Source organism: Papaver somniferum, chromosome 7 (genome assembly GCF_003573695.1).
Source record: "Papaver somniferum cultivar HN1 chromosome 7, ASM357369v1, whole genome shotgun sequence".
Taxonomy (NCBI): domain Eukaryota; kingdom Viridiplantae; phylum Streptophyta; class Magnoliopsida; order Ranunculales; family Papaveraceae; genus Papaver; species Papaver somniferum.
Genome location: NC_039364.1, coordinates 74046284 through 74059067, shown reverse-complemented (window position 1 = coordinate 74059067; position 12784 = coordinate 74046284). Strand labels below are relative to the sequence as shown.

General features: G+C 37.5%; 2 protein-coding genes across 7 annotated transcripts; both read left to right on the top strand.

The window, feature by feature from the left end:
- The first annotated feature begins 2747 nt into the window (after nucleotides 1-2747).
- Nucleotides 2748-3482, top strand: LOC113294772. The gene has a single exon (XM_026543149.1). It carries the CDS (start codon nucleotides 2748-2750, stop codon nucleotides 3480-3482), a length of 735 nt encoding a protein of 244 aa, XP_026398934.1.
- Nucleotides 3483-6930: 3448 nt separating this feature from the next.
- LOC113297638 (protein LHY-like) lies at nucleotides 6931-12464 on the top strand. Of its 6 annotated transcripts, none has more exons than XM_026546178.1 (8): nucleotides 6931-7198; nucleotides 7348-7373; nucleotides 7573-7745; nucleotides 7881-7992; nucleotides 8306-8367; nucleotides 9431-9661; nucleotides 9742-11319; nucleotides 11693-12464. In XM_026546178.1, exons 3-8 carry the CDS (start codon nucleotides 7707-7709, stop codon nucleotides 12134-12136), a joined length of 2466 nt encoding a protein of 821 aa, XP_026401963.1. In that variant the 5' UTR covers nucleotides 6931-7198; nucleotides 7348-7373; nucleotides 7573-7706; the 3' UTR covers nucleotides 12137-12464. The 6 variants fall into 6 exon arrangements, with proteins under 6 accessions (XP_026401963.1, XP_026401967.1, XP_026401966.1 ...); XM_026546181.1 differs by having other exon boundaries at nucleotides 6943-7175; nucleotides 7267-7373; XM_026546180.1 differs by having other exon boundaries at nucleotides 6943-7198; nucleotides 7318-7373.
- The last annotated feature ends 320 nt before the right edge of the window (nucleotides 12465-12784 follow it).

Genomic DNA, 12784 nt, shown 5'->3' with positions numbered 1-12784 from the left:
GATAACTTGGTTGAGTGTTAGAGGCTTAAGGTAAATAGAACTTTTATAGTAAGTACATAGTAACTTGCTGAAGGAGAAAGTATTATATGGAACTGTTTAGAGCAGTACTCGTAGTCGTAGAAGTACATAGTAATTTATGACAGCTTATTTGGTGGTACATTGTGCCAAAATGGTACTTTGATGGTACACAGATGCAAACCATTTTTGGTTTTAGTTAATTTATAGGGCATTGTACACAAATGTTCGTTTATTCGTGATGAGAAAATCTGGATTCCAGGGAGGAGAACATCTGCGTTAGGAGATGTTGCTGTAGCGAGATTATAATGGTTGTTGAGAGAGTGGAAGAGATGTTGGAGTATGGGTTGTATGAATGCAGTAAGATGTTATGCATTTAAACAATGTTTGTATTTTAACTGCATAAGCAATTATGCATAATAAGTTATGCAGTTCACCATGTTTGCTTTTACTGCATAACCAGTTATGCATAATAAGCTACGCAGTTCAGCATAGTTGCTTTTACTGCATAAGCAGTTATGCATAATAATCTACGCAGTTATGCATAGTTGCTTTTACTGCATAATCAGTTATGCGTAACAAGTTACGCAGTTATGCATAGCTGCTCTTACTGCATAAACAGTTATGCATAACGTTATGCATAGCTGTTTTTACTGCATAACCAGTTATGCATAACAAGTTACGCAGATACTCTAAACAATGCATAACAAATCATGCAGTTAATTTTGGATCTTCCTAAGATGTTATGCAGGATAGATATGATTTGATTTTTTAAATTTGATCTTTGCTGTTGTTGATTTGATATTTTAATTTTGAATACATCCAGATTCATTTATATTTGTTTTATATATTCCCTGTAGATGGATCGTCATTTTCTCTGTGTGGTTATCCGGGGTACCGATGCGTGTCCATACCAAGTTACTACGAAGTCAACAGTTGATGAGTTGAAGGCGCATGTCTGTTCTTATTGGAATAGCATTTATCAGACTCAATTCAGTTTGTATTTGACTATGAGGGGAGAAGCAATGTTGTTGACAGTGATGTGAAGCTCTGTTCTTTCTTGTCATTGTGTATTGTTAACCAATTGTATTTCTTGGAGCTTCGTTTATTTGAACATGTTCCTCTTCGTGCTCCTGATTTTGTTCGTGAACCTACTACGAGCGAGTTTAGTTTAGCACCAGACCCTAGCAGAGCTCAGTTGGTTAATCCTTGTCATCTTCCGAGCAGCAGTAGAATGAGCGAGTTTCGTTTAACACCAGACCCTAGTAGAGCTCAGTTGGTTAATCCTTGTCATCTTCCGAGCAGCAGTAGAATGAGCGAGTTTCGTTTAACACCAGATCCTAGCAGAGCTCAGTTGGTTAATCCTTGTCATCTTCCGAGAAGCAGTAAAGTTACTCCTACACCTAAAATGACGGAGTTGCTTTTAGCTCAGTCACCTTTTCCTTCCTCTCAAGAGCTTGTTTCTTCTCAAGATATCCCCATGTCTCAAGAACGTATATACAATGGAAAGTTGGCAATTAAAAGATCTTGCAAGGCGGCTGAATGGGAGTTTATTATAAAACGTGTTGGTCAATATTTTTATGGAGGACGAGATGAAGCTCGTCTTGTTGTTGAGAAATATAACCATTTTTTTGGTCGCAGGGTGAGAGTCGTCAAGAGCAATCCAGAACGATATACGGTCGAATGTTATTACAAGGAGAAATTGGAATGCGACTGGATGTTCCATGCAGCTCCCAAGACTTCCAATGTGAAGGGTCACTTATTCCTCAAGGCCTATAACGGGGAACATAAATGTTGTGCTGGTTATAGTGATGGAACAAAGGCTGATCCGGTTACGCGCGAACTTATCAAGAGTTTGATATTTGAGCAGATTGAACAGAATCCCAACAAGAAATCCAGGGATATTGTTAGAGATTGATTATGGGTTGGAAGTGAGCTACGATCAGGCGCATGCCGGGAAAGAATTATGTTTCAAGGAATTGTATGGCGAGGACATTAAATCATACACTGACTTGAGATGGTGGTGTGAAGCCGTGAAGAAACACGATCCAGGTAGTAGGGCTGATTTAATTGTTGAAGGTGGCGAGTTTAAGAGTTTGTTCTTAGCCTTCGATGCTTGCATCTCTGGTTTCGAATATTGTCGCCCGGTACTGTTCTTGGATGCAACTTTCCTAACTGGAAAATTTAGGGGTTGTCTTATGGCGGCTACCGGGAAGAATGCGAATAATGGTACGTCTTCTTTTATTTTTGATGTCATAATTTTTTTTATGTCAGATTATCACTGGATGAAACCGGTTTCATCCTTAACTGGTGAATTCAGACTAGAGAATGAAACTAGTTTCATTCTGTATAATAGCAGTTTCAGTCAGTTTGATATGATTTTTTCTTTTTGTGTTTGTTTTGTTTCTGTAGGAATATTTCCTCTGGCATATGGTATCGTATCATCTGAAACTGTTGAGAATTTGCATTGGTTCTTGAAGAAACTAGAATCTATCTTGGGTCCTCGTGTACTAACTTTTATTTCGGATCGCCATGAGGGTTTGATCCAAGGGATTCGTGATGTTTTCCCAACTTTCTATCATGCTTGGTATTACCAGCATTTGAAGAATAATGTCCGCAGTAAGATCAACAAGAAAAAGGGAGAGCATTGTGCTGCGATGGGTTTGTTCAAAGAATGTTTCTATTCATAGACTCATGAAGGCTTTGATCAGGGTATGCAAAAGTTTAAGGATATGGGATGTGATGGTCTTCAAAAATTCTTGAGTGAGATTCCAGTGGAATGTTCGTCCAATGCACATTGTCTGGGCTGTCGTTACGGCGACATGTGTTCAAACATCGCAGAGTCCTTTAACTCTTGGATCAAGGAAGCAAAACGTATGCCTATTGCAACACTTGTTAACTGGATCAGACTTAAAATTATGGAACAGATGAGTACAAGGAAGAGCAAGGGGGCGACGTATAAAGGATTCATTTGTCTCAGGCTAGAGAAAAAAGTGTTGGCTTCCATTCGTGCTGGTGTCCAGTGGAGAATAACCAAGTCTGGTGACATGGAGTGGGAAGTTTTTGATGGAAAGCACACGCATGCTGTTAATATTGCGAAGTTTCAGTGCAGCTGTAGGGTTTGGTTTACTGAGCAGTTCCCTTGTGATCACGCTATTGCGTGTATGCATTCAAATAACATCAATGTTTACGAGTACATTAATCTGTATTTCAGCATTGCTAGCTTTCGTGCTTCGTATGATCGTCCTATCAAGCCCATTCCTGATTATGAAAAGCCTACTGATGTTTCTACTGGAGATCTCGTGAACCCACCAACTGTCGTAGGAAAAAAACATGGTAGGCCGAAGAAGAAGCGGATTCCTAACACAGGTAGTGCAAGTTTCAAGAGACCAATTACGTGCGGTAACTGCCATACTCAGGCACATCATAACAAGACGACGTGTCCTCATCCTCCTGCGAAAAAGTAACGTTAAGTACCTGCTTAAGAACATCTCCAGCCTTCATTTCTTCTATGCAGCTTTTTACCATGATATCTTTATTAGTTTATTCTTCTCTGCAGCCTCTTGTTGCACATTTAAGATTCATTTACCTTGAATTATATTTTCACAACTAGTATTTATCTTGGATTATTTCTTTTGTTCATAAAAATATATCTTATGGAATTATTTTTTCAAGTATTTCTCTTCATTTTTATAGTATATATCTTTTAGTCTTATGTTGATTGTTTAATTGTATATTCCCTTCAGTTTTTCACTGTAAAATTTGAATGTTTGCATTTTAACTGCATAACTACTTATGCAGATAACCTAAACAATGCATAACTTGTCATGCTGTCAGTGTTGGATCTGCATAAGATGTTATGCATTAAAACAATAAGTGACGCAGGGAATGCTTAACAAAAACAATAACACTTCTTATATGCATAACAAGTTATGCAGATACTCTAAACAATGCATAACAGGTCATGCAGTTATTTTTGGATCTGCATAAGATGTTATGCAGTTAAACAATGTTCGAATTTTATGCAGTTAATCAAGTTATGCATAATAAGTTATGCAGTTCTGCATGTTTGCTTTCATATGCTTGAAATATACATTCATTCTTAAGGTTCATAAAACAAGTACCTCTAAGCTTGAAATATGCTTCTTGAGCATTGCTTTCTTCATTGCTGCAAAGTCCCACCTTGCAGCTCTTGGTGTAGCATTGGGATTGACCTTGACAATGTCTGATGATGATATCTCAGCTATGTACTGCATAACTAGTTATGCACATTTTCTTTGTACTGCATAACTTGTTATGCATCTGCATAACTGGTTATGCACATTTATTTTTGTGCCACATAACAAGTTATGCATCTGCATAACTGGTTATGCACATTTTTTTTGTACTGCATAACTTGTTATGCACATTTTCTTTGTACTGCATAACTAGTTATGCATATTTTTTTTGCATATTTTTGTACTGCATAACTTGTTATGCACTTTATCACATTGCGAAGGAGCTGATTGAGAGATTCAATTTACTCAGCAAAGATAATCTGAAATTCAAGCTCAGGTTCGTTCGTTTTATCTTTGATTCTGATCTTGTTTAACTTTGATTCTGATCTTGTTTAATCTTGATTCGATTCTAGGTTTTAGTTTCTTTAAGATTATGATCTATTATTTTAAGTTACAGAGTTTAATTTAGGTTTTCGAATGGATTTTTTTGATATTTTAAGCTTGTTTTTGAATTTACGATCAATGCAGATCTTTTCAATTCAATCTTTTAGTTTCGATTTCACAGAGTTCCAACTCCATTGCACTGTACTCATCTCTAAAGTTCTCCTAAAACTGCAACATGATTTAATAACACTTATCAGGGAAGGCATAACTTTATATGCATAACAGGTTATGCAGATACTCTAAACAATGCATAACTTGTCATGCAGTCAATGTTGGATCTGCATAAGATGTTATGCAGTTAAACAATGTGTGATGCAGGGTATGCTTAACCAATATAATAAGGCTTTTTATATGCATAACAAGTTATGCAGATACTCTAAATAATGCATAAAAGGTCATGCAATTATTTTTGGACCTGCATAAGATGTTATGCAGTTAAACAATGTTTGGAGTTTAACTGCATAAGCAGTTATGCATAATAAGTTATGCAGTTCACCATGTTTGCTTTTACTGCATAACCAGTTATGCATAATAAGCTACGCAGTTCAGCATAGTTGCTTTTACTGCATAAGCAGTTATGCATAATAAGCTACGCAGTTATGCATAGTTGCTTTTACTGCTTAACCAGTTATGCATAACAAGTTACGCAGTTATGCATAACTGCTCTTACTGCATAACCAGTTATGCATAACAAGTTATGCATATACTCTAAACAATGCATAACAAATCATGCAGTTAATTTTTATATATGTGCATAATGATTCATGCATTATTTATTTTGGCTTCATAGTGTATTTTTAGATGTTATGCATTAAAACAATAAGTGACGCAGGGAAGGCGTAAAAACCCTTTTATATGCATAACTACTTATGCAGATAACCTAAACAATGCATAACTTGTCATGCTGTCAATGTTGGATCTGCATAAGATGTTATGCATTAAAACAATAAGTGACGCAGGGAATGCTTAACAAAAACAATAACACTTCTTATATGCATAACAAGTTATGCAGATACTCTAAACAATGCATAACAGGTGATGCAGTTATTTTTGGATGGTTTCTGATGAATCTGCTACTGTTGATGGTTAGGAGACGGTGGAGGAAATCGATTTTTGATGGTTTTTGGTGTAGGGAAACAGTGGACGAATTTGTTCCTCTTCTAGTTTGTGAGAAGATGAAGAAGAAGAATGTTAGCGGTTTTCATCTGAAGAGAGAAGGAGAACGTGGTTTTGTTGAGGAGACGGAGAACGTGCAGTTACAAAAGGGTAATTGGGTCAGTTTCAATTAAAAAGTTGAACTGTCCATTTGACCCAGACGAAACTTCTACCAGTCCATATGGCCCAGAAAACTTGTGTTTTTGGCTATATAGCCCATTTCCTGTTATATAGATGAGTTTAATCGTCGACTAAATTTTCACGAATCGACGATTAAATTTCCCCGATGATACGATGAAAAAAAAAAGGAAGAAGAAGAAGAAGAAGGGTTCGGCTGTTGTGGAGGAGGAAGAAGAAGGGGTTATCAAACTGATTTTAGGTTTATTGATTATATGTTTTTGTATTAGGGTTAGGGATAGATTAGTAATTTAAAGGATTTAAGGGCATATAGGTAATTGAACCACCCCATAGGATACCCCTTATAAGGTCACCTAAATTAGGACTAGTGCTTTGTATGCCTAGGAAGATTTTGGTATGCCCAAAATCAAGGTTCTTGTATAACCGTGTTGTGGTTGCCTCGTTGTAGTGGCCCAAAACGTTCAGTTGGCAGATAGCCTTGCGCAAAGTTAACTCCGACCACACTTTTCACTCGGTGAAGATTTATTGATCCCAAAATGAACTTTGATCGATAGTTTTGTCCTAATCCGCCTACGTAAGGTTTTCACGTAGTGAAACTCAAATTTGTCCTTGTCCTCCCAAACGACACCAAATAGCTAGGCTCAAGCTCAACTTTGACCACGAATGCAATGGAACCGCTAGTACGAAAAGGTATCAGTGGGGAAATTGATTAGTCTGCGACTCTGCGGCAATTCTTTGAAGCCACGAATTTCCTTAGATACTCCCACCTGGAGCTTTTGTGGATATGTGGATGAGAATATAATTCACCGGCCCGTATGAGACTCCACTCTTTCTTTAAAGAAAAGTGCAAGTTGAAAGCCACTACAGTATCGACACTTGTCACCATTTGGTAGCCTCTTTGCATTTTTTTTTCCCTGTTATTAAAGTTTTCCAATAATTCTTAGCCTCAAGAATTTCATTAGAAAAATTAAAATCCAGAAGAATTTCTAGTGGCTGAGAATTCCTTTCTTAGTAAGTTCTGGTTTTTCTTCTTCTCTTCTTCTTTACCTCACTCCTCTCTCTTCTCTTCCCACTCTCTATCCAGAAGCTCTTCTTACTCTGTTGAGTTCTTCTTTCCTTAGATTGATTGCTTTACAGGAATTCGGTGTCGTTAACTAGCCAGAATTATTAGTGGTGTTGAAGGAAGTACAGATTAAGAAAAGAAAAGTAAGCTATGAAGTACTTCTTAGGTGAGGAATTATTGTTTTTTTTATTTTATTTTAGTGTTTTAATTGCTTCTATCGATCTTTTATTTTAGGGTTTTAATTGCTTCTATCGATCTCGAAAGAGGGAAACTAAAGTTTTCTAGATCTTTTGTTGTCTGCTGTTTATTCTTAAGGGTTTCGGCGTCCTCTCTTCGTTTTGGTGAGGATTCTGAAAACAGGAAACAAAAATTTACAATTTATTAGAGAATCTCTACTATTGCGGTGAAAAAGAGTTGAAAAGAGCAATTTACATTTCTGTTGTTTTTCTATTGATTTGATTGATTTTAGTACAGATTCAGTATGTTTTTATTGCGGATACAGATATCTGTCTCGGTTTCTTTGTTGTTTTCTTCATGTAGAGTTAAGGCATGATAGTTTCGATAAGAGAACAAGATCTGATCCACAATCAAATAGCAAGAGAGATGGAAAGAGGAGGTTTCGTTATTATTCCATGCTGTTCGGGGAATCTCTGACAAAGTAGTTTTTATCAGCAATGGACTCATATTCTTGTGGAGAAGATTTGTTTCTAAAGGTGTGGAACTTTGGGGAGAAAAAGAAAATGAAAAGAAAAGAAAAAAAAGAATTCGATTCCTAGTAGTATATAAATATTTTCAATGTAGTATATAAATATTTAGATGAAATTGAGTTTTTTTGCGTGGAATTTCAGGCTAGGAAACCCTATACGATCACTAAGCAACGTGAAAGGTGGACAGAAGAGGAGCATAATAGGTTCTTAGAAGCTTTAAAATTGCATGGACGAGCTTGGCAGCGAATCGAAGGTTACATTTCCTCATGGGAACTTGCAATTTCTAAACTAGATTAATATCCAGTGTTAAGTATACTTATTAACATTAGTAATTTTACAATTCAACATTTTAGTGTTTATTAATAGTGTAGTTGAAATACATGATTGCATACAGCTGCAGTGGACTTGTTGCCTGTATGTTAGTCCTGCTTAAGGAGGTCTACCTTTTTGATTTTCTGATGATCTAAAGTTAGTTAGTGTTTGGAATAGGGTACTGTGTGACACACATTTTTCTCGTAGTTGAAGATCTATTTGTCCCCATCTTTTTCGTTTTTCGAATTTTGCAGAACATATTGGGACAAAGACCGCTGTGCAGATTAGAAGTCATGCACAAAAGTTCTTTTCAAAGGTCTATTGGTACCATCAAACTCTTATCATGGATATAAATGATTCAAATTGTACTTATTTGCCCCAATTTAACATGTCTCTTTAGAACTGGCAGATCACTACTTGAGTTTGTTTGAGTTGTTTCCATTCTTCAAATTCTTGATACAGAATGTTTAGCTTGGAATTATTAGATGTGTATTTGTTTTTCTGGGAGACTATACCCTGTCTGCATTTCGAACTGTTTTGACTACTGCATCCCCTATTGATCCAGTGAAGCAAATTATTCGTATAATAACTGAGCAGATTTGTTATTTCAGTGAGAACCTTGATTGCAAATATCTTTCTCGTCCAGCTAAAGAGAAGAACCTTCTACCTTACCTCTGTAAATTTGTAGATCCAAAACTGTCCCAACTCTTTTATCTTAGGATTTCAACAGAAAAGGCATGTGTCCAAATGTTGCAACCTGATCCTCGAGAAGATCAAATATAAAACCGTCGATTGAGCTACAACATTTATCCCATTATCTTCAATTCTTCATTTTTCTTTAGTCACGAATTTGGGACATATATCATTACTAATTATGTATTGCTATCGCTTGGAAACTTCATGTCTAGTGCAATATGTTTGGTCAAATTTTATAAACTCTGTTCAAAGACAATGAACCTCTGTTGTGTTCTACATGTTCATAGCATTTTACCTCCACCTTGTAATCATCATTTATGGGTTCATAATTTGGCTCGTACCAGTAACATTTCATCTGTGTTCTAGTAGTTTCATTTTAGTAGTTTGGCTCTTATGAAAGTTCAATATCAAGCATCCTAGCATTGAGAGTCAAGAGAGTGAAAATAACTGTAATTTCTGTTCTTTCAAAAAAAAAAAAAATCCCATTCTCTTCAAAGCTCAGGTTTTTAGGTGTGTGCACATGTATGATCACGAATTGTCAATTTGTATTATCTGATTGCAGTGATATCTTCCTATTTCCTTCTGAAATCAAAACTTTTTGTCTCTACTCCGTTGTTATTTGTTATTTGGAAAAGTATCAAGTTGAAACCGTCTTATTTTTTGTTTATTGACTTTACTTTCAGCTGGAAAAGGAGGCTGTTGTTAAAGGCGTTTCACTGGGGCAAACTCTAGAGATAGAGATTCCTCCTCCGCGCCCTAAAAGAAAGCCAAGCTATCCATATCCCAGAAAGAGTTACAGAGCTTCTTCTATCACTTCATCTGTGCCAGTGACGGATGGAAAGTTATTAACGTTGACCTCATCTTTGTACCCTGGTAGTGAAATATCAGAATTGAAGAATGATCCATCGTCTCAGGTACATTTTTACCTTCCAGTAAAGCTATCAAATTCATGTTTCCATTTTACATATACCTTTTGTACAATATGTTGATTCAGAACCCTGGTGGAACTGAAAATTCAGCAAGAGAGAAAGAAACTCTTGACGAGGAAAACTGCTTGGAAGACAACCTGTTCCAAGAGGCTTCTTGTGTTTCTGTCCCTTCAGCAAGCCAAAGCTCCATATCAACATCTATGGTACTTCAAAAGATCTGCACCTTCAGGGAGTTTGTTCCTTCGAGAAAAGATATAATTGAAAGTAAGGACCATATTGGAAAGGGTGATTATCCGAAATTGGACACCAAAGACGTTCTGAAATCTGATAGAACTGAAGCTAACTTGTCGCATGTGGATATTAATGGCACTGGTGAAATGCTGAGCTTGAAAAACAGCTGTCATTCCTCGCAGGATAAACTGGTCAGGGGAAATAACACAGACAAACTCAAGAAACCAGAAAATGTAGGTCAACTATCTACTGCTGATGAGATACAGGCCAACCATAGCTATCCAAGGCATGTGCCAGTTCATATTGTGAACATGAGCTCAGGAGCATGTGTGCAACCTCGGCCACCTGGTGTATATCCTACGCCAAACATTTGTCATTTAGGATCCCATGGAAATCCTTACATATTTCCAAATCTAACTGTTTCTGCAGCTACTCAACCTAATAGCAATATCACTTCACGGTCTTCACTTCATCACCAAACATTGCCAAATTTTCCTCCTCCCTTTGCCCCACTTCACAACCAAGAAACTCAAAAATCAGCTCAGAACATTTCTTCTGCATTTGGGGGCCTTCTTATGTCAGCTCTGCTGCAAAATCCAGCAGCCCACACAGCAAGCCTTGCTGCTTCTTTCTGGCCCACCCCTAATGGAGAAACATCTTTAGACTCGTCTGCTGGTCCACTTGGAGGATTTCTATCGGAACAAATGAGTGCAACTCCAAATTTGGCTGCGATTGCTGCTGCTACAGTGGCGGCTGCATCTGCCTGGTGGGCGGCACATGGTATGTTACCCTTATGCCCTCCTATGCACACTGGCTTTTCTTATCCACAACCTCAACCAACAACTGCAACTCCAATGGATATTACACATGCTCCACTAGTCGATAACAATGAGCGTCAAGATAATAGCACAAATAATTCTCCGTGGGAAGCTGAACAGATAGATCCAGAAGTTTCCGAGGCTACAAAACCACAAAATCGGACATCCAAATGGCAAACTTTGTCATCATCAGACTCTGCGGAAAGCGGGGGAGGCTCACAGTCAAACTGCAATAAGCCTAAATCTGCTGGAGAGGAGCAGAATCCTGATACGACTACCGAGTTGGTACATGATTCTAACAAATCAAAGATGCGGAAGAAAGTTGATCGTTCTTCTTGTGGATCCAACACCGCTTCCAGCACTGAAGTTGAAACAGATGCTTTAGAGCAGGACGAGGAGGAACCTGAGCAAGACCAGGCCGAGAAAGAGAGAGAAGAATCAAAGGAAGCTGATTCAAACCATCAAGTTGGTGAGCATAATCGTCGAAGCAGAAGTAGCACAAGCAATACAAATGGCAACACCAGCGCCAACACGAACGGCAGCACCAGCACCAACACCAACACCAACGAGTCGTGGAAGGAGGTCTCAGAAGAGGTTGTGATCAATTTTCTTTTCAAAAAGCATATGATGTGGTCTCCTTTTGCATCTGAAAAAGGTTTTCAAAAACTCAATTTCACTGCCAACACTAAACTCAAAATTATTTTTTCGAATTACAAAAACTTGAACTCATGGTGGGTTTTTGATAATTCGTCTTCACATTGGTTTCTGAAATTGCACATTTTCTGACACTCGCTTTCTAAATGACTTTGTCCATAAGCATTTTAGTGTCATATTGTTTTCATGAGATGCATGTAACAGTCTAAAGTCATAAATCAAACATTGCCTGCATATAAGATGATTACATCTCACATTGCATTCAGTAGTGTTCATTGCTTGATCTGAATTTAAACATTGATTTTCGTTCCAGGGGCGGATAGCTTTCCAAGCACTCTTCACCAGACAAGTTCTCCCGCAGAGCTTTTCACCACCACCTGATCCAAAGATCATTGTACAGCAACAACAGCAACAGCAGCAACCAGCTGAAAACATTGTTATGGAAGAATTGAAGCAGATTTCAGATGTGAAAGATGATGATGACGAACAAATGTTACAATTAAACCTCAGTAGTAGTAACTCATGGGGAGTTAATCCTGAACACTCCAGTTTGTTAGACAACAATGTCACAGAAAGTAGTTTCTTATCCATGGGGCTTGGACATGGAAAATTCAAAGCTCGTAGAACAGGATTTAAACCCTACAAAAGATGTTCAGTGGAGGCTAAAGAGAGCAGAATCACCGGCGGAAGTGGACAATGTTGTGAGGAGAAAGGTCCAAAGAGAATACGTTTAGAAGGTGATGCTTCAACGTTATAGTACATTGCAAAGGAAACCCTTTGCTTGTTTCTTTTGCAAGTAATATTTGTTTTAATTCTCCCTCCTACTTATTCGTCGTTTTTTAGCCTATTATGTTTAATTAGTTTGAAGGCTCCAAAAGGTCACGACACTGTCACTACGTGTGTACACTATCTTTTCACTCCACATTGCTCTGATCTACATTCTGAAGATCTTGACCCCATGCAACAATGTAGTATAAACTGCAGTAAATCTCCCTCAAAACAAAAAGGGGTGCCAAAGGAGCATCTGTTTTGTAAACCTTTCAATATTGTTATACAAGAAAACTGATTTTGAGATTTGAATCGCAGGTTTTCATTCTGTTTATTGCCTTAATATTTCAAATAAACCATTTTGCTTATCTCAAAATATATCTTAGTTTTTCGAGCTTTTTCAAGCATATGGGTACATAGTATATAGCCTTGAAAACAGAACTTGACAAGATGGAATAGCATACCCCCATTTTGTTGACCTTACTCTTTTAGCCCTATCCTTTCTTCACTCGGTATGCTAGAACATGGGATGTAGCGTCACAAATTGCAGTCGGTTAAAAAGGGCTGTACAGCCCATATATATTTGATGGAAAGCTGCAACACACTGCAGATACGCATTAAGAGCATGTAAAGAACA

Bases quoted from the DNA above. Each gene is read 5' to 3' on its own strand.
- LOC113294772 (XM_026543149.1), top strand. From the start codon at position 2,748: ATGGGATGTGATGGTCTTCAAAAATTCTTGAGTGAGATTCCAGTGGAA.
- LOC113297638 (XM_026546178.1), top strand. From the start codon at position 7,707: ATGGACTCATATTCTTGTGGAGAAGATTTGTTTCTAAAG. The intron at 7,746-7,880 runs GTGTGGAACTTT...GTGGAATTTCAG, and splicing joins GAGAAGATTTGTTTCTAAAG to GCTAGGAAACCCTATACGAT. The intron at 11,320-11,692 runs GTTGTGATCAAT...TTTTCGTTCCAG, and splicing joins GGAAGGAGGTCTCAGAAGAG to GGGCGGATAGCTTTCCAAGC.